At 43.8% G+C, this 21,083-nt stretch overlaps 1 protein-coding gene across 2 annotated transcripts in view; it reads right to left on the bottom strand.

Moving 5' to 3' along the window:
- LOC125446984 (integrin beta-1-like) overlaps nt 1-21,083 on the bottom strand; it is a 93,063-nt gene that overhangs the window by 50,287 nt on the left and 21,693 nt on the right. For both annotated transcript variants that reach the window (XM_048521063.2, XM_048521055.2), the window contains 3 exons: nt 13,003-13,210; nt 4,512-4,682; nt 3,909-4,102 (listed from right to left, as the gene is read on the bottom strand). In XM_048521063.2, the coding sequence (XP_048377020.2) occupies nt 3,909-4,102; nt 4,512-4,682; nt 13,003-13,183 (546 nt within the window). In that variant the 5' untranslated portion in view covers nt 13,184-13,210. The remainder of the gene's footprint in view (nt 1-3,908; nt 4,103-4,511; nt 4,683-13,002; nt 13,211-21,083) is intronic.

The raw sequence follows: 21,083 nt of genomic DNA, 5'->3' as shown, positions 1-21,083 counted from the left end.
ACATGTGCTGATCTCTCCTGTAGAAAATCAGGGACTGAGGCATGTCAGGAACATCTTTCAGCTATAAATTGGTTGAAGCCCTGTCTAGTGCAAGCTTCAAGCAGCTCCAACTGTCATTGTTACAAAGGCATCATATCTCATAATTTTATGGACTTGAATTTAAAGAATTGTGGATGCCTGGTTTATGCTTTTGAAAGAAATCATTGAAAATATGTTGGAGAATAATAATTTATTAAGATGTTTCTTGATATATTATTGTTGGAGAATAGTAATTTATTAAGATGATTCTTAATATATTATTCTTGGAGGATAATAATTTATTAAGATGTTTCTTGATAATCACAAGCCTTGTGATAATCGCTTATTTATTGGAGATCCCTCATCTGTTAGGTTGCAGGGTCGACTTTGGATATTGTTTGGACTAGTTGATGACCAGCCTGCTACCTAATTGAGCTCTCCTGTTTCTGGAAAACATCCCTTATGGCTCCATGGTACTTAACTCACTGACCTAGCTGCTCTTGCATCAGAAGTCTCTGAAAGAATGACATTTGATGCAAGATAGCCAGCATTTCTAATAATTTGCTTCTGCAACACTGATCGCCATCTTAGATGGGAGCCGGTGGGACCAATTCCACAGGCAATGGAACAAAAGGAGTCCTATCAAGATCAGCTTAAGATCTTTTCATGGGCAGACACTTAGATAATTTTAATTCTGCCATTCCAAGAATCCCCCCTTAAGGAATTGTAACCCTGCTAAAAGCAAAGAACTGCAGATGTTGAAAATCTGAAACAAGAACAGAAATTGCTGGAGAAACTCAGCAGGTCTGGCAGCATCTGTGGAGAGAAAGCAGAGTCAACCCAGGTTCAGTGACCCTTCATCAGACTTCTGAAATGTCAACTCTGCTTTCTCTCCACAGATGCTGCTAGACCTGCTGAGTTTCTCCAGCAAATTCTGTTCCTGTCCCTGTAACTTTGCTGTCTTGCAAGGATGTCTTATTTTGGCAGGCCTTGGGCCATAGGGGCTGCACTGGGACTCTGCAGTTTGTATACATGATGTTAGTAATGACATCCCCTTAAATTCATGGACACGCATTGCCATGGGCAAGAAATGGTCAGCCAGCGAAAATCACAGATATAGGCTGGCATCTTTACCAAGGAAGCCAGCATGGTCCCCTGGTGCAGGCAGACAGCTAAAACACACCCACCCCCACCTACCATACACACAGTTAGTGGGCACATTGCACAGTGACAGGAGATCAGATGGCACACCCTCTAGGCACAGGTAGTCAGCAACAAACCCACAGGTTATGAGATGTCAGTGGGTGTACGATGTGTGCATAGGATATCAAACGGTGTGCTTTGTGTAGCCCACAAGTGAAATCCAACCCCTTTGTGCAGTAAAAACCTGAATTGTACATAAAGCTCTTCCACATCTAAGCTCAGGCTCAGTTACATTGTCAACAAATTTGCAATTGAATGTTGGGCATCTCTCAGTGAGCCAGGCTTATTGACTCCTATCAGCATGTTCAGTTAATTAGCCTTGCTAATTTGCCTTTTTCAGCTGCATAGTTAATGATATTACAGATCCAACTGTTTGGTATATTTCTGATGTTACTATCACTGTGTTATTGCAGTTATTTCTCTTCTGCTTATTTATGACAATAAGGGAGTTTGCACAGTTTGTCTTAAGGCCAGTATTTTTGCCCATCCCCAGTTGTCCTTCAGTTCAGTGTTTTGCTAGGCTAGGTCAGTGTGCAGTTATAGTGCTGTGGGTTTGGAGTCACATGTCGGGCAGACAGGGGAAAGACAACAGATGTCCTTCTCTAAAGGTCTTTGTGAGCCAAATGGATTTTAATGACAAGGGGGTCAAATTGGTCTCATTGTCATTAAATAGTCATCAGTCATTTAATAGTCAGAGACCCAGGTAATGTTCCGGGATTCTGGTTTCAAATCCAACCATGATAGATGGTGAAGTTCTTATCTAATAAAAATCTGGAGTCAAGAGTCTAATGATGACTGTAAACTATTGCCAATTGCGACGGAAAATTCATCTGATCCAGGAAACTGTCATCCTTACCTGGTCCGGCCCACATGTGACTCTAGGCCCACAGCAATGTGGTTGACTGTGAACTGCCCTGTGTGCAATTACTGCAGGCCTAGACAGCAATGTCCACATCCCAAGAATAAAGTACAACCATTGGCAGTTCCAGGGTCACTGTTGCTAAGTGCAGCTTTCAAATTGCTTCAGTCTCAAACTCTTTAGTCCTGTGGCATTCTCCATAATGAGTGACTTGACTGATAAGTTGTACTTTAAGGCACAACACTGATTTCAGTCTGTGACAAAGGTCATAGACTGTGTTCTCATGATTTTCAAATCGAAATTTCAGCTTCTGGCTGAAACACAGATCACAGAAATGCCAACATTTAGTCTGAGACCAGATCGGTGTGGGGTGTGAGTCTCAGACCAGACTGGTGTGGGAGGTGAGTCTCAGTATGGGCCGGTGTGGGCGGTGAGTCTCAGTACGGGCCGGTGTGGGGGCTGAGCCCGAGACCGGGCCGGTGTGGGGTGTGAGTCTCAGTACGGGCCGGTGTGGGGGCTGAGTCCGACACTGGGCCACTGTGGGGGCTGAGTCCGAGACCGGGCCACTGTGGGGGCTGAGTCCGAGACCGGGCCGATGTGGGGGGGTGAGTCCGAGACCGGGCCAGTGTGGGGGCTGAGTCCGAGACCGGGCCGGTGTGGGGAGGTGAGTCTGAGACCGGGCCGGTGTGGGGGGTGAGTCCGAGACCGGGCCGTGTGGGGGGGTGAGTCTCAGTACGGACCGGTGTGGGGGCTGAGTCCAAGACCGGGCCAATGTGGGGGCTGAGTCCGAGACCGGGCCGGTGTGGGGGCAGAGTCCGAGACCGGGCTGCTGTCGGGGGGTGAGTCCGAGACAGGGCCAGTGTTGGGGTGTGAGTCCAAGACCGGGCCGGTGTTGAGGGTGAGTTCGAGACCGGGCCAGTGTGGGGGCTGAGTCTGAGACCAGGCCGGTGTGGGGGTGTAAGTCCGAGACCGGGCCGGTGTTGGGGGTTAAGTCCGAGACAGGGCCGATGTGGGAGTGAGTCTCAGTCGAGGCCAGTGTGGGAGGTGAGCCCTGCACTGGAGACTGGTGTGGGAAGTGAGTCCTGGAGCGTGTCCTGCACCGGAGGCTGGTGTGGGAGGTGAGTCCTGCAGCAGAGGCTGGTGTGGGACGTGAGTCCTGGGGTGAATAATGCACCGGAGGCTGGTGTGGGAGGGTGTCCTAGGGTGAATAATACACCGGAGGCTGGTGTGGGAGGTGAGTCCTGCACCGGAGGCTGGTGTGGCAGGTGAGTCCTGCACCGGAGGCTGTTGTGGGAGGTGAGTCCTGGGGCGAGTCCTGTACCGGAGGCTGGTGTGGGAGGTGAGTCCTGGGCCGAGTCCTGCACCGGAGGCTGGTGTGGGAGGTGAGTCCCTGGGCCAAGTCCTGCACTGGAGGCTGGTGTGGGAGGTGAGTCCTGGAGCAAGCCCCAGGTTAGAGGCTGCCAAGGGGAAGGCGAGACCCTTGCAGTCTGGAAGCGATGCCTCGAGTTTTAAAGCCAAACATGGTCTGGAGGCAAGGTGCTGGCATGGAATTGGTGAAAAGGAATGTAGTTTGAGTACATTAAAAAATTATTTTAATCTTATGCTGGACTTTGAGTAATTCAAGTACTTTTTATAAACTTTGTATTCCCATGTTAGACGATTTATTATTCTTTCAATTCTGTAACAGATGTTTGAGTATCTGTGCCCAGGTATTCTGCAGCTAAAGAAGGCACCATAAGCAGCGACATTACAAACTCTTCACTGCTCTCATCCAAGTGCACAAGACAATAAATTCTAATTCTAATATTCAAATAGTGTTTGTATTCACCCCACAGACAGCAGCCTGCATTATTGCGTCAGCAGCATCTTCTGAAGAATTCTGACTTGCAATGATAGTCTGGCTGTTTATCAGTGTGTTGAACATAGCTCCATCTGAGGTCAGTGGTAGAATATTCTTGAAGCTGAATTGACTTCTACAAGTTTCTCCAGCTGTACAAGAAGTTTTCTGCAAGATACCAAGCCCTAAAAGAAAACACATTTATTGGTCAGAAAATATTACTTGAGCTAAGATTAGCAAAGTAGAGAAGACTAATTTGAAATTGGGTGTAATGAAAAATGCTGTTCAGATCATTTTGGATAAGCATATGGACATACATGGAATAGTGTAGGTTAGATGGGCTTGAGATCGGTACGACAGGTCGGCACAACATCGAGGGCCGAAGGGCCTGTACTGTGCTGTAATGTTCTATGTATTAAGCTTGAACAGATTTACAATAAATTGAGGGCTATGGCATGAAATTGATTATTCAAAGTCAACTATTCACAAGCTCTGTAGTCTAGTTTCATCTTATGATTTGTATGTTGTTTATTATTGCGTTTTTTACAACTTCAAGGTTCTGGATCATAAAAGAAAAGTTTAAAGTTTCATTACCAATCCTGAAAGCAGAAGTTATCTCCTGCAATTTTCTCTTCAACTCGATTCCCAACCTCTTCATGTTTTCCAAGTCATCCTGCTGAGAAAGGGAGAGGTCCACCAGATAGTAAAGGTCAATGGGATAGTCTTCAGCTCTCTGAAACTGCAGTGAGAAGGTCTGAGGCTCACCTGGAAAATCACAAAAATGATTTTCAGGAAATCATAGGTATGAAATACACAAGAGCTATCTACAAGATGCACTGTAGCAATTCACCAAGATTTCTTTGATTGCGCCTTCCAAGCCCATTACCTCTATCACCTCGAAAGACAAGAGGAGTAGATGCACAGGAACACCTCACACTGCAAGTTTCCTCTAAGCTACACACCATTCTAATTTTAACTATAGCACTGTTCCTTTGATGTTGCTCAGTTAAAATCCTGAAAGACCCTATCTAACAGCACTGTAGGAATGTGTTCATTGCAAACACTTCTGAAGTTCAACAAGACCAATACCTACCTGAAGGCAATTAGGAATGGGTAATAGATACTGGCCATGTACATACCCTTTACGGAAAAGAAGACATTTACAACTATTTTCGTGTTGAGAGATTCCTTAATGAGAAAGCAATCAAGCAGAAATCAGCAAGTATCCTTTATTAGTTACACTCTAGTTTCTTAATCAAATAATTATGAATTCAAGCTCCAGTCTAGAATTGAACCAATAATTTATGCTAACTCTGAAGTGAAATACAGCAGGAATGCTGTATTTTTGGATGTGCTAACACTGAGTCTGTAAAAGAGATTAAAGTTGTATTTGAATAACAGTGGGGCTGTGGGTAGGATTGTTCTCTACAATACCATCCAAAACCTCCTGGATTGCAGTTCAGGACAATGGACAATGCAAGTAGGTGGCTATCACCAGTTACCATCTTCAGTACAACTCCTCTGGGTGGGACAGTGGCCCAGTGGCTAGCACTGCTGCCTCATAGTGCCAGGGATGGGCGACTGTCTGCGTGGAGTTTGCACATTCTCCCTGTGTCTGCGTGGGTTTCCTCCAGGTGCTCCAGTTTCCTCCCACAGTCCAAAGATGTGCAGGCTAGGTGGATTGGCCTTGCTAAATTGCCCGTAGTATTCAGGGATATTTAGGTTAGGTGGATTAGATATGGGAAATCAGGGGTAGAATCTGGGTGGGATGCTCTTCTGAGGGGTGGTGTGGACTTGTTGCACTGTCTGGTTGTCTTCCCTTGGTATCTTCAGATTGGTGAGAGCAGCCTCGTCTCGGTAGAAGGAAACTGCTGAAAACCCACTGTGTGGTGTTGAGGTTTCAAAGAACAAAGAACAATACAGCGCAGGAACAGGCCCTTCAGCCCTCCAAGCCTGTGCTGACACACTTTCCCCTTCCGTACTAAAACTGTCTTCGTTTACAGTATCCATATCCCTCTGTTCCCTTCCTATTCATGTATTCGCCCAGGGGCTTCTTGAATGCTGCTGTTGTATCTGCTTCCACCACCTCCTCCGGCAGCATGTTCCAGGCACTCATCACCCTTTGTGTGAAAATGTGCCTTGCACATATCTTTTAAACTTCTCCCCTCGCACCTTGAGCCTGCGTTCCCTAGTAATTGGGGAATGCAAAAAACTGACAATGCTGAAGTCATCATCGTTATGCTTTAATAACTGGTAAGGTAAATGCAAGTCAGTCTATATATTAGGGACTCCAATCCACTTCTGGTCTTCAACAACTTTGGAACAGGGAAAAATGGGGCTGGTGTTCCAAATTTAACATGTACTGCTATTCATTCATACCGTCTCTTTAACTCAGAGTGAAATGGAGCAATGAAAGGGTCATGTACCCTGTTCTGATACCTGCCCAACAGGGTTGGTTTTTAAAGATTGAAATGGGAATAAGAGATTATTTTAGTGGAAACAAGGTACAAAACATTTACACAATGGTAAGAGTAATAATTATGCAAGATTTTAATATTCGTAAATTGGTGAATCAAGTTAGCAAAAAATAGCCTGCGAGATGAATTCACAGACTGTGTCATAGGTCGATCCATTCTGAAACCACAAAGGGGACAGATTACTTTAGATCTGGTAATGTTTAACAAGCCAGGACTGATTAATGGCCTCAGAATAAAGGATCATCTGAGTGAAAATGATCACAACATTATAGAGTTTGAATCAGTGATAATGGGAACTGCAGATGCTGGAGAATCCAAGATAATAAAGTGTGAAGCTGGATGAACACAACAGGCCCAGCAGCATCTCAGGAGCACAAAAGCTGACGTTTCGGGCCTAGACCCTTCATCAGAGAGGGGGATGGGGTGAGGGTTCTGGAATAAATAGGGAGAGAGGGGGAGGCGGACCGAAGATGGAGAGAAGAGAAGATAGGTGGAAAGGAGAGTATAGGTGGGGAGGTAGGGAGGGGATAGGTCAGTCCAGGGAAGACGGACAGGTCAAGGAGGTGGGATGAGGTTAGTAGGTAGGAAATGGAGGTGCGGCATGGGGTGGGAGGAAGGGATGGGCGCGAGGAAGAACAGGTTAGGGAGATAGAGACAGGCTGTGCTGGTTTTGGGATGCAGTGGGGGGAGGGGAAGAGCTGGGCTGGTTGTGTGGTGCAGTGGGGGGAGGGGACGAACTGGGCTGGTTTTGGGATGCGGTGGGGGAAGGGGAGATTTTGAAGCTGGTGTGGACTACACCAGCTTCAAAATCTCCCCTTCCCCCACCGCATCCCAAAACCAGACCAGTTCGTCCCCTCCCCCCACTGTACCACACAACCAGCCCAGCTCTTCCCTTCGACCCACTGCATCCCAAAACCAGCACAGCCTGTCTCTGCCTCCCTAGCCTGTTCTTCCTCTCGCCCATCCCTTCCACCCACCTCAAGCCGCACCTCCATTTCCTACCTACTAACCTCATCCCACCTCCTTGACCTGTCCGTCTTCCCTGGACTGACCTATCCCCTCCCTACCTCCCCACCTATACTCTCCTCTCCACCTATCTTCTCCTCTCTCCATCTTCGGTCCGCCTCCCCCTCTCTCCCTATTTATTGCAGAACCCTCACCCCATCCCCCTCTCTGATGAAGGGTCTAGGCCCGGAACGTCAGCTTTTGTGCTCCTGAGATGCTGCTTGGCCTGTTGTGTTCATCCAGCTTCACACTTTATTATCTTATTATAGAATTTGAATTTCAGTTAGATGGTAAGAAACATGAATCTGAAACTAGTGTCTCAAACATAAATGAAGGCAAAGACATGGGTTTGAAGTTACAATTAACTCTAACGGAATAGAACTTAAACATTCTAAAAGAAGATAACAAGGTGAAGCTTTTCAACTTACTCTAAGCAGAGCTACAGTGCAAGAAATGTCTGAACAAAGGCAGATGATTTTATACAGCATGACAATAGGATGCTGGGATAATGCGGTGTGGAGCTGGATGAACACAGCAGGCCATGCAGCATCAGAGGAACAGGAAGGCTGACGATTCGGGCCTTGACCCTTCTTCAGAGATTGGTTTGACCCTCATTGGCATAGAGATTCAGCAAGAACAGTTTCCTGTCAAGTTTAATTCTCAGCCTGGTATGTAGATTCTGATTGACCTCAGTGTTAAGATAGAGATGCAGCAGAGACTGGCTGTCTCCATGATCCTCCTTTTTGTAAAAGGGACAATGTATGTACAAATTCCTTTTGATTATATAAAAAGTGTCCTGTGCATTTGCCTATATCTTAATTGATTTCCAGAGTAATTAATAGCCCAGTCCAGATTACAGAATTACAGAAAGTAGTAGGAGAAAATTGATTAGAAGGGAAGGCGGTAGAAAGGTGGGGAAAATATTTAAGGAGATATTTTAAAATGCTTAACAAACATATGGAGAAAAATATTTTATGATAAGGGACAGCCATCTTTGATTAACTAAAAGAAGTTACGGAAGGCATCAATTGTACAATACTACAACAATTAGTGTTCGGCAATAACACAGGGTAAATGTCAGAAATCAACAAAAGGCAGAAACTGTAATAGGAGAGAAAACTAGCAAGAAATATAGAAGCAAAGTAAAATTTTTGACAGATATATAAAAAGGAAGAAAGTAGTTCAAGTGTGAGCATGACGTCCTCAGAAAGGGAGAGGGGGAATTAACAGTAGGGAACAAGAAAGAGGCAGAGACTTTGAACAAGTACTTTGAGTCTGTTCTCACGCTGCAAGACATAAACAGCATCCCCCAAACAGTAGAAAATCAGGGGGTAAGGGAAAGGCGGAACTTAAAATAATCATGACCAATTGAGAGAACATAATGTGAAAATTATAATTAATTATAACTGTACGAGTCTATTTGGATTGCAAGGCTAACACATCTGCAATTTAAATTATTTAAAGAATGTGGCTGCAAAGATAATGGATATATTGCTAATAACTGTCCAAATTTCCTAGTTTATGGAAGGGTCCCTACTGATCTGTAAATTACAAATGTAATACAAATCTTTAAGAAAGCAAGGAGATAGAAGCAGGACATTATGGGCCAGTTAGTCTAACATCTATCTTTGGGAAAATGAAAGAATCCAATTATATTTTTAGTAGCAGGATATTTAGCAAATCATAACTTAACCAGACAGATTCAACACAGCTTTGAGAAAGGGAAATCCTGTAGTGCAAATTCATTTTGATTTCTTTAAGAATTTTAGTAAGGTGCCACAAAACTGGTTACTGCACAAGGTAAGAGCTCATGGTTTGAGGCTGATACAGTAGCATGGAATGAGCATTAGCTAATTGCTAGAAAACAATGAGTTGGAAAAATGGATTATTTTCAAATGATCCAACTGTGACTAGTGGAGTGTTTAGGGATAGTTGCTGGGTTTTAATTAACTAACTATGATGTATATTCATGACTTGGATGAAGGGATAGACTTTATTGTATCATCAGAATATTTTAGTACAAAGTAGAAAACCAAGCTTTGAAAGTTAGCCTGGAGATTCCTCCAGCCAAAGGTGGGCCAAACATCAGCTTGTTTTTGTCCCTATGTTTTTGTCTGTTTGATCAAAATGCAAGATCTCAACAATGATCTTTGTAGTGAACAGTAGTGGCTGGGTGACTGTATCTCTATTTGATTCTTGCAGACTGACCTGTCTGTCAGAGATTACTTAAGAAAACCTACGACCCAATTCTATGAAGGCTTCCCTCACACTTCTTGAGTAGAAGAAGCTACACTGAACTTTGGCTTCAACGCATGAGGGATGCAGGTTCAGAAAAACAGCAAGATATCAAATTGATAACTGATAATGGTAATGAGCTGCAACGAAGCTTTGGGTAAAGCATTAGCTCGCCTTGAGTACTGGTGAAAGAGAGAGTCAAGAAAGTCAGTCCCTCCCTTCCTGCCCGAGGAAGGGCACATTGAAGGGTAGAGGTAAAGTGAAAGATCATCTTTCAGGTTGAAGCTTTTCATCATGGTTGTGAAAGAGTGACAGCAATGTACTATTTGATCTTCAGGCAGATCTGAACTTATAAAAAGATAGGAGAGTTTAAAGATTTTTAAAAAAATACAGTGAGCATGCCAGCAGCTTTATAATTGTCAGAATGATGACATTAAAACAAATGGTAAACAATGCTGAAATTATCCTGCTTAGAATGACAGAGGTTGCCACAAAATCACTGCCAATCTTGCACTTAGGTATTGAATCCACTAGATTTTATTAGCATCTACCTGACCCAGGTACCCCATTGGCCCATTCCCTCATAACTGTCACTACTCTATTCCTGGCAGTCTAGGGATAGATCATCTGAGTCCTTGCAGAGCACACCTCATCCTTCTGATCGTAGAGTCATAGAGTCCTACGGCATGGAGATAAGCCCTTCAGCCTAAACGGGTCTATGAAAACCAAAACGTCCATCCACATTAACCCCGTTTCCCTGCACTTGGCTCATATCATTCTAAACATTTCCTATCCATGTATTCATCTAGATGCCTTTTAAATGTTGTTAATGTACCTACCCCAACCACTTCCACTGGCAGCTCATTCCAAATACATACCACCCCCTGTGTAAAAAGCTGCCCCACAGGTTCCCATGTATTCTATCCCCTCTTACCCGAAAGTGATGTCCTCTAGTCCTGGATTCCCCAACCCTGGGAAGAAGACTGAGTGCATTCACTCTATCCATGCCTCTCATGATCTTATACACTTCTAATAGATTGCCCCCCACCCCAGTATCCTATGCTCTAAAGCAAAAAGTCCTAGCTTGCCCAACCTCTCGCTATAGCTCAGCCGCTTAAGTCCTAGCAACATTCTTGTAAGTTTCTTCTGCACTCTTTCTAGCTCAATAACATCCTTTCTGTATCAAAACTGAACATACTACTCCAAGTGCAGCTTCACCAGTATCATAACTTCCCTACTTCTACTCTCAGTATCCTAACTAATCAAGGCTGTGTGCCAAAAGCTTTCTCACTGCCCTGTCTACCTATGACTCCACTTTCGGAGAACCAAGTTCCCTCTCTTCCAATGCACTCCTTAAGGCCTTACCATTCACCATGCAACTCCAGCCTGGATTTGACTTTCTAAAATGCAACACCTCACACTTATCTATATTAAACTCCATTTGCCATTTCTCAGCTCACTTCCCCAGCTGATCAAGATCCTGATGCAATTTCTGATACACTTCCTCACTGTCCACGATACTGCCTAAATTAATGTCATCCGCAAACTTATGAATCATGCCTTGTACATTCTCACCCAGATCATCGATATAGATAACAAACAGCAATGGGCCAAGCACCAACTCCTGAGGCACACCACTAGTCACAGACCTTTAGTCAGACAAGCATCCTTCCACTGTTACTCTCTGCTTCCTACCATCAAGCCAACTGTGTATTCAACTTGCCAGCTCTCCCTTGATTCCATGCGATCTAACCTTCCAGAGCAGCCTATCGTGTGTAGAAGACACTGAAAGTCTGCAGAGGGATATAGATAGTTTAAGTGAATGGGCAAAGGTCTGGCAGATGGAGTACAATGTTGGTAGGTGTGAGGTCATCCATTTTGTCAGGAATAACAGCAAAATGGATTATGTTTTAAATGGTTAAAAATTGCAGCATGCTGCTGTGCAGAGGGACTTGGGTGTCCTTGTGCATGAATTGCTAAAAGTAGGGTTGCAGATGCAGCAGGTAATTAAAAAGACAAATGGAATTTTGTCTGCCATTGCTACAGAGCTGGAGTTTAAAAACAGGGAGGTTATGCTGCAGCTGTATAGGGCCCTGGTGAGGCCCCACCTAGAGTACTGTGTGCAGTTTTGGCCTCCTTACTTGAGAAGAGATATACTAGCACTGGAAGGGGTACAGAGGAGATTCACTCAGTTGATTCCAGAGTTGAGAGGTTTGGATTATGAGGAGAGACTGAGTAGACTGGGATTATACTCATTGGAATTCAGAAGAATGAGGGGAGATCTTATAGAAACATTTAAGATTATGATGGGAATAGATAAAGTGGTTGTTTCCGCTAACAGGCGAAACTAGGGACTAGAGGGCATTGCCTCAAAATAAAGGGAAGCAGATGTAGGACTGAAGTCAGGAGGAACTTCTTTAACCAAGGGTTGTGAATCTGTGGAATTCCCTGCCCAGTGAAGCAGTTGAAGCTACCTCACTGAATGTTTTTTAAGGCAAGGCCAGATACATCTTTGAACAGTAAAGGAATTAAGGGTTATGGTGAGTGGGCAGGTAAGTGGATCTGAGTCTCAAAAGGATCAGCCATGATCTTATTAAATGGTGGGGCAGGCTCGAGGGACCTAATAGCGTACTCCTGCTCCTATTTCCTATGTTCTTATGTGGAACCTTATCAAAGGTCTTACTGAAATCCATATAGACTACATCTACTGCCCTGCCCTCATCAACCTTCCTGGTCACTTCATCAAAGAACTCTAACAAACTTGTGATGCATGATCTCCCACGTACAAAGCCATGCTAACTACTCCTAATCAAACCTTGTCTTTCTAAATGCATGTATATCCTATCCCTCAGAATCTTCCTGAGTAACTGACCCACCACAGATGTTAAGCTTATAATTCCCAGGTTTTTTTTTGCAGCCATCTATGGGCACAACATCTGCTACAGAAATTCCCACCTTTTACAAGACACTTCCGAAACACCCAGAAATTACCAAGTCCATGCCTTTACCATGGGGAGACCAGATGACCCTGTTAAGAGTAACAGCAGGAGGTTGGTAGAAAGCATTACAAATTTCAGGACAGATCATCTAGCAGTTGACTTAAAAGAAATATTGGAAATCCAGAATCAGAAAAGAAAATGTTAGAAATTGGCAGTTATAATGAGAAAGAGGGATCAACATTTTGAGTAGAACTTACCACAAGAATACACTTAACAGCATGATGATAAAAATAATTTTGCACATATATTAAAGATTCGGAAATGTTGATGCTGAATAGACAATTATGAGTACTGCATTTTGCACAGTAATTTGTGGATAATTGTATTTGATCGGAAACTTTCTCTGGGCTTTCCTGTAATTTGACGTACCTGGTCGTAGTTTCAGAGTAAGCTTCTGTGGTCGAATCTGTGTGGCATCTTTGGAATTCATCTTCCTCCCACTTGTCAGATTTCTATCACGAATAATTCTCACAGAACCTTTTGGATTTTCAATATGTTCCATTGGACATCCTCTTCTTTTTAGTGATTCAATATCATCACAACGTGCCATTGCTAATTCCCCACTCCACAAGAATTCCTGTAAAACAGGTCAGACTGAGTAAGTTCCTTTAGGAGTAAAGTTACTTAGAGTTTTCTATGAGGCACATAGAATTTTTTTGCACAGAAGGCAACCATTCTACCCAACAATCGTCTGGGCAGGTTTTGTTTGAGGGAAGTCCAAAGTTAATCACATGATCTTGCTCTCTCCCTATAGTCATGCATCTTCCTCTAATTGAAACATTGAGGCATTTTGCTTTGAACAATGTCTCTGTCTTTCTGGTATTGTTGTCATGAGTCTATGCTTTGCTCTATATATATCTTAACCACAGGGAACACAACATACGATTGTAACTGCGTGTTGCTTAGATACTTGAATGATCTCTGCATCCTGACAGCTTGTACTATTGGTTTATTGGTTGGATATATCAGCTCTGGGTGAATATTGTGAGTGACTATCTCCACTTAAAGCTGGTCTGTGCATCTTCCAATGGACGTGCGTTATGGTTACAGCAGGGTCCAGGAGTTGTAATACGACAGAATCTAATTTGGGCAAGCAAACGACTGGAAAAAGTAAATTGCAAGGTTTTTTTAATCTGCTTTTGTGGCCTTGTCAGAGGACGTAAAGGCAGAAATAACCTGAATCCACAGGACAGCAAGAGGCCTCCAGAAGGATCATCAATAGGCAATTAGAACTATTAATTCGGAATGTCACCTGGATGTATTGCTGCAAGACGTTTTATGTCCTCCCCAGAGCAGTCACCAACAGTTAATAAATCCTCAAATGCCATATTCTATCAATTGCACTACTAGAGTCAGCACTGTTCAAACCGCCAGACCCCTACCTATGAACTAGACCTCATTAATACGCTTCACCTCATCCTCACACACTTAGCACTACTTCAAGCTTCTCACAGGCTGGAATCAGATCTAATGGTACTACGGTTGAGTAAAGATAACGGCAAAGACATAAGGGAGAAGCTGGCTAGTGTTGGTCAGAAGGGATGGAGTAGCAACGGCTGGTAGTTTAGAGGCACAGCAGAAATTCATCCCAGAAGAAGAAGCATATTAAGAGGAAGACAACGCAACCAGGGCCAACAAGCAAAGTAAGGAATTGCATAAAAGCAAAAGAAAAAGCATACAATATGGTGAAGATCAGTGGAAAGCCAGATAAATCGGAAGCCTTTAAAAACAGTAAACAATAAAAAAGCAATAAGGGGAAGAAGATGAAATATGAAGGTAAGCCAGCTGCTTATATAGTAATATAATATTGCAAGAGCATTTTCTTTGTTATATAAAATGGAAGGGCGAGGAAAGAATGGACATTGGCCGCTGGAAAGTAAGCTTGGAGAAGTACTAATGGGGAGCAAAGAAATGATTGAGGAACTGAATAGGTTCTTTGCATCTTTCTTTATGGGAGAATACACCAGTAAGATACAGAACTTCATAGAACATAGAACTGTACAGCACAGGAACAGGCCTTTTGGCCCACTATGTTGTGCCAAACACCAAATGAAACTAATCCCTTCTGTCTGCCATTGGTCCATATCCCTCCATTCCTTGCACATTCATATGCGTATCTAAAAGTCTTTGAAATACCCCTATTTTATCCGCCTCCACCACATTCCCTGGCAGCGCATTCCAGACTCCTACCATTCTCTACGTAATAAACTTGCTGCTCACATCCCCTATGAACTTTCCCCCCTCACCTTAAATACATGCCCCTTAGCTTCAACACTGGGAAAAAGATTTTGACCATCAACCTTATCTGTACATCTCAATTTTATAGACTTCTTTCAAGACTCCCCTCAGCCTCTGCCGCTCCAGAGAAAACAACTTGAGTTTTTCTAGCCTCTCATCATAGATCATACCCTCTAATCCAAGCAGCATCTCGGTAAACCTCTTCTGCATTCTCTCCAAAGCCTCCACATCCTTTCTGTCGTGGGGCGACCACGATTGAATGGAATACTCTATGCTGGGGAAAGAATTTACTTGGAGAATCATGGACTAATTAGGGACAGTCAGCATGGCTTTGTGCAGGGCAAGTTGTGGCTTACTAACTTCAGTGAATTTTTTGAGGACGTGTCAAAGGCATTTAATGATGGTAGAGCAATGAATGTTGTCTACAAGGCTTTAGTAAGGCTTTCAACACGGCTCCTCATAGTAGGATCATCCAGAAGATTACGATGCACGAGCTCCACGGTGACTCGGCTGTGTGGATTCAGAATTGGCTTGCCAATAGAAGACAGAGGGTAGTGGGGGAAGGTTGGAGATCTGTGACTAATGGTGTTCCTGGGTTAGTACCATTGTAGACAAGGTACAAAGGTGAAGTTGTGGATAGTGTAGAAGGTTGTCAAAGGATATAGTGGGATATAGATCAGTTGCAGGTACCAGCAGAGAAATGGCAGATGGAATTTAATCTGGGTAAGTGTGAGGAGCTGCACTTCGGGAAATCAAATGTTATGGAAAAGTGTTCAGTTAATGGCAGGACCTGAACAGCAATGGTGTACAGAGGGATGTTGGAGTTCATTCAAAGCTCCCTGAAAGTGGCCACGCAATTAGATAGGGTGGTAAAGAAAGCGTATGGCATGCTTGCCTTTATTGGTTGGGGAATTTAGTACAACAGTCAGGATGTCATGTTGCAGCTTTATTAACTTCAAGAGATTCAGGGAGCAAAGGTGAGTATAATACCCCTCACTAAAACTCTTGGAGACAAATGTAGGTCCCTTGCAATTATAATCAAGTGAATTTATTACGGACAACAAAGAGATGGCAGATCAATTGAACAAATACTTTGGATCTGTGTTCACTAAGGACACAAATAATCTTCAGGAAATGCTAGGGGAACTGAAGGAAATCTTTACTAGTCAGGAAATGATATTGAGGAAATTCATGGGATTAAAACTCAATGAGTCCCCAGGGGACTCTGCATCCCAGAACACTTAAGGAAGTGGCCTCAGAAGCAACAGGTGCACTGGTGACAATTTTCCAGCAATCTGTACACTCTGGAGGAGTTCCAATAGACTGGAGGGTAACTAATGTAACTTTGAAAAAGGAAGGAGAGAGAAAATGGAGAATTATAAGCCAGTTAGCCTGACATCAGTATTGGGGAAAATGCTGAAATCAATCATTAAGGATGTAATAACGGAGCATTTGGAAAGCAGTGACAGAATCGGTTCTAGTCAGCATGGATTCAGTAAAGGGAAATCATGCTTGACAAATCTTCTGGAATTTTTTGAGAATGTGACCAGTAGAATGGACAAGACTTACAAAAGACTTTTGAAAAGGTTCCACACAAGGGATTAGTAAAGAAAATTAAAGTTCATGGTATCGGAGGTAATGTATTGACATGAATATAGAACTGATTGTCAGAAAGGAAGCAGAGTTGGAATAAATGTGTTCTTTTCAGGGTGGCAGGCAGAGATGAATGAAGTGCCGCATGGTTCAGTGCTGGGGCTTTGGCTGTTCACAATACACATCAATGATTTGGATGAAGGAATTGAATGCAATATCTCCAAATTTGCAAATGGCACTAAGCCAGGTGACTGTGTATGCTGTGAGGAGAATGCTAAGAGGCTGCAGGGTGACTTGGGCTGACTGGCTGAGTGGGCGTATACTTGGTAATGGTCATAAAATATGGATAAATGTGAGGTTATTCACTTTGGGTGCAAAAACAGGAAGGCAGATTATTATCTGAATGGTAGCAATTTAGGAAAAGGTGAAGGGCTGTGAGACCTAGGTGTCATGGTGGAACAATCACAGAAGGCCCACATGCAGGTGGTGAGGAAAGCTAATGGCATGCTGGCCTTCCTAGTAAGAGTACTTGAGTATCAGAGTCAGGATGTCTTGCTGCAGTTATACAGGGCCTTAGTGAGGGCGCACCTTGAGCATTATGTGCTGTTTTGGTCTTATAGCCTGAGGTAGATATCCTTGCTATTGACAGAGTCCAGCAAAGGCTCACCAGACTGATTCCAGGGATGGCAGAGCTGACATATGAGGAAAGGCTGGGCTTATACTCACTGGAATTTAGCAGAATGGGGGTGAGGTGTGGTATCTCATAAAAACATATAAAGTCCTGATGGGACTGGATAAGCTACACGTGGGAAGAATGTTCCCAATGTTGGAGAAGTCGAGAACTAGGGGTCACAGTCTAAGAATAAGGGGTAAGCCATTCAGGACTGAGATGAGGAGGGATTTCTTCACTCAGAGAGTTGTTACCTGTCGAATTGTCTCCTGCAGGAAGCTATTGGGACCAGTTCATTGGATATAATCTAGAGGGAGCTAGAAGTGGCCCTTGCGGCTAAAGGCAACAAGGGATACGGACAGACGGCAGGAATGGGATACTGAGATTGTACAATCAGCCATGATCATATTGAATGTTGATACAGGCTCAAAGGGCTGAATGGCCTTCTCCTGTACCTACTTTCTATGTTTCTAAAGAGAAGTTGCTGGGGAGCTGAAGATCTAAAGGTGGATGAATCACCCAGACCAAATGGACAACAACCCAGAGTTCTGAAGGAGACAGCTGAGGAGATTATGGAGGCCTTAGTGGCAATGCTTCAGGGATCACTGCAGTCAGGGAGGGTCCCAGAGGACTGGAAAATGGCTAATGTAACACCGCTGTTTAAGATGGGAAGGACGCAGAAGACCGGAAAATATAGGCTGGTTAGCATGACCTCGGTCGTCGGCAAGATTATAGCGTGCATTATTAGTGATGTGTACTTGGAAGTGTGTAGTAAAATACGGCTGAGTCAGCATGGCTTCATCACAGGGAGGTAATGCTTGATGAATCTGTCAGAATTCTTTGTGGAGGTATTGAGCAAGTTAAACAAAGGAGAGCCGGTTGACACCGTCTATTTGTATTTTGATTATTTAGTAATTTTGGGATGCACTTGGTGTCTTCTATTGTGAACAGCAATACAAAGTATTTATTCACCTCTTCTGCCATTTCCTGGATCCACATTATTATTACCCCAGCCTCATTCTCGAAGAGACCTATATTCATTTTGGCTTCTCTCTTACTTTTTAAATATTTAAAGAATTTCTTGCTTTCTGTCTTGCTGTTACTTGGAAGTTTCCCTCAAAGTCTATTTTCTCGTGCATTTTTTTTGGACATCATTGTTAATATTTAAACCTTTCCCAATCTTCTGGCTTACCACTCATCTTTGCTACATTGCATTTTTTTTACTTAACATTCTGATGCTATTCTTAACTTCCCTGGTTAATAGTAGTTGGCTTATCCCCTTCCTGGAGACCTTTTTAATCACTTTGCACCAAGTTATGAACTATTATCTTAAATATCTGTCATTGATCCTCAACTGCTTTTTGCCACTAAACTCCTTTGTCATTCTATGCCAACCAGCTCTGCCCTCATGCCTTTGTAATTGTCCCTCTTTTAGCTTAGCACAGTTGTTTCCAATCCAAGTTCTTCCCTCTCAAACTAAATGCTAAACTCTACCTTGTTATGGTCACTGCTTCCAAGGGGATCTTGTATTCTGACATCATTTATTAAGCCTGCTTCATTAAAAATCACCAGATCCAGAAAAGCTTGACACCTAGTTGGATCTGCAGCATTGGTTCTAGGGAACTGTTTGGAATATACTCTCTGAATTCTTCCTTATAGTTTCCTCTGTCAATCTGACTTTTGCAATCTACATTAAGTCTAAAGCCACCTATGAATGTGCTGCCTTTTTAACATGCCCTATGTAACACTTGATTTTATTCTCTGTCCCTACGTAAAGACATGGGTTTCTCATGGGCAGGAATGGTTGCTGGATGTTCCAGGGTTTAGAACATTTAAAAAGAATAGGGAGGGGGGAAAAAGAGGAGGGGGTGTAGCACTACTAATCAGAGATGGTATCACAGCTACAGAAGCTTCCATTGTCGAGGAAGATCTGCCTACTGAGTCAGTATGGGTGGAAATTAGGAACAGCAAGGGAGTAGTCACCTCGTTAGGGGTTTACTACAGGCCCCCCAGTAGCAGCAGGGAGATTGAAGAAAGCATAGGTCGGCAGATTTTGGAAAAGTGTGGACGCAGTAGGGTTGTTGTAATGGGTGACTTTAACTTTCCTAATATTGATTGGAACCTCCTTCGAGCAGAAGATTTGAATGGAGCTGTTTTTGTAAGGTGTGTTCAGGAGGGTTTCCTAACGCAGTACGTTGACAGGCCGACGAGGGGAGAGGCCATTCTAGACTTGGTGCTCGGAAACGAGCCGGGGCAGGTTACAGATCTTGTGGTGGGGGAGCATTTTGGTGATAGTGACCATAACTGCCTCACATTCTACATAGCTATGGAGAAGGAGAGGATTAGGCAGAATGGGAGGATATTTAATTGGGGAAGAGGAAACTATGATGCGATTAGACATGAGTTAGGAAGCATGGACTGGGAGCAGTTGTTCCATGGTAAGGGAACTATAGACATGTGGAGATGGTTTAAGGAACAGTTGTTGGGAGTGATGAGTAAATATGTCCCTCTGAGACAGGCAAGAAGGGGTAAGATTAAGGAACCTTGGATGACGAGAGCGGTGGAGCTTCTAGTGAAAAGGAAGAAGGTAGCTTACATAAGGTGGAGGAAGCTAGGGTCAAGTTCAGCTAGAGAGGATTACATGCAGGCAAGGAAGGAGCTCAAAAATGGTCTGAGGAGAGCCAGGAGGGGGCACGAGAAAGGCTTGGCAGAAGGAATCCGGGAAAACACAAAGGCATTTTACACTTACGTGAGGAATAAGAGAATGGTCAAAGAAAGAGTAGGGCCGATCAGGGATAGCATAGGGAACTTGTGTGTGGAGCCTGAGGAGGTAGGGGAAGCCCTAAATGAGTTTTTTGCTTCTGTCTTTACGAAAGAAACGAACTTTGTAGTGAATGAAACCTTTGAAGAGCAGGTGTGCATGCTGGAATGGATAGAGATAGACGAAGCTGATGTGCTGAAAATTTTGTCAAACATTAAGATTGACAAGTCGCCAGGCCCGGATCAGATTTGTCCTCGGCTGCTTTGGGAAGCGAGAAATGCAATTGCTTTGCCACTTGCGAAGATCTTTGCATCCTCGCTCTCCACTGGAGTCGTACCTGAGGACTGGAGAGAGGCAAATGTAATTCCTCTCTTCAAGAAAGGAAATAGGGAAATCCCCGGCAATTATAGACCGGTAAGTCTCACGTCTGTCGTCTGCAAGGTGTTAGAAAGGATTCTGAGGGATAAGATTTATGACCATCTGGAAGAGCATGGCTTGATCAAATACAGTCAACACGGCTTTGTGAGGGGTAGGTCATGCCTTACAAACCTTATCGAGTTTTTTGAGGATGTGACTAGAAAGGTTGATGAGGGTCGAGCTGTGGATGTGGTGTATATGGACTTCTGTAAGGCATTTGATAAGGTTCCCCATGGAAGGCTCATTCAGAAGGTCAGGAGGAATGGGATACAGGGGAACTTAGCTGCTTGGATACAGAATTGGCTGGCCAACAGAAGACAGCGAGTGGTAGTAGAAGGAAAATATTCTGCCTGGAAGTCAGTGGTGAGTGGGGTTCCACAGGGCTCTGTCCTTGGGCCTCTACTGTTTGTAATTTTTATTAATGACTTGGACGAGGGAATTGAAGGATGGGTCAGCAAGTTTGCAGACGACACAAAGGTCGGAGGTGTCGTTGACAGTGTAGAGGGCTGTTGTAGGCTGCAGCGGGACATTGACAGGATGCAGAGATGGGCTGAGAGGTGGCAGATGGAGTTCAACCTGGATAAATGCGAGGTGATGCATTTTGGAAGGTCGAATTTGAAAGCTGAGTACAGGATTAAGGATAGGATTCTTGGCAGCGTGGAGGAACAGAGGGATCTTGGTGTGCAGATACATAGATCCCTTAAAATGGCCACCCAAGTGGACAGGGTTGTTAAGAAAGCATATGGTGTTTTGGCTTTCATTAACAGGGGG

The sequence above is a fragment of the Stegostoma tigrinum genome, chromosome 2 (assembly GCF_030684315.1).
Source record: "Stegostoma tigrinum isolate sSteTig4 chromosome 2, sSteTig4.hap1, whole genome shotgun sequence".
NCBI classification, from domain to species: Eukaryota; Metazoa; Chordata; class Chondrichthyes; order Orectolobiformes; family Stegostomatidae; genus Stegostoma; species Stegostoma tigrinum.
Note: the sequence above shows the minus strand (reverse complement) of the source record. Positions and strands in the feature narration are given on the sequence as shown.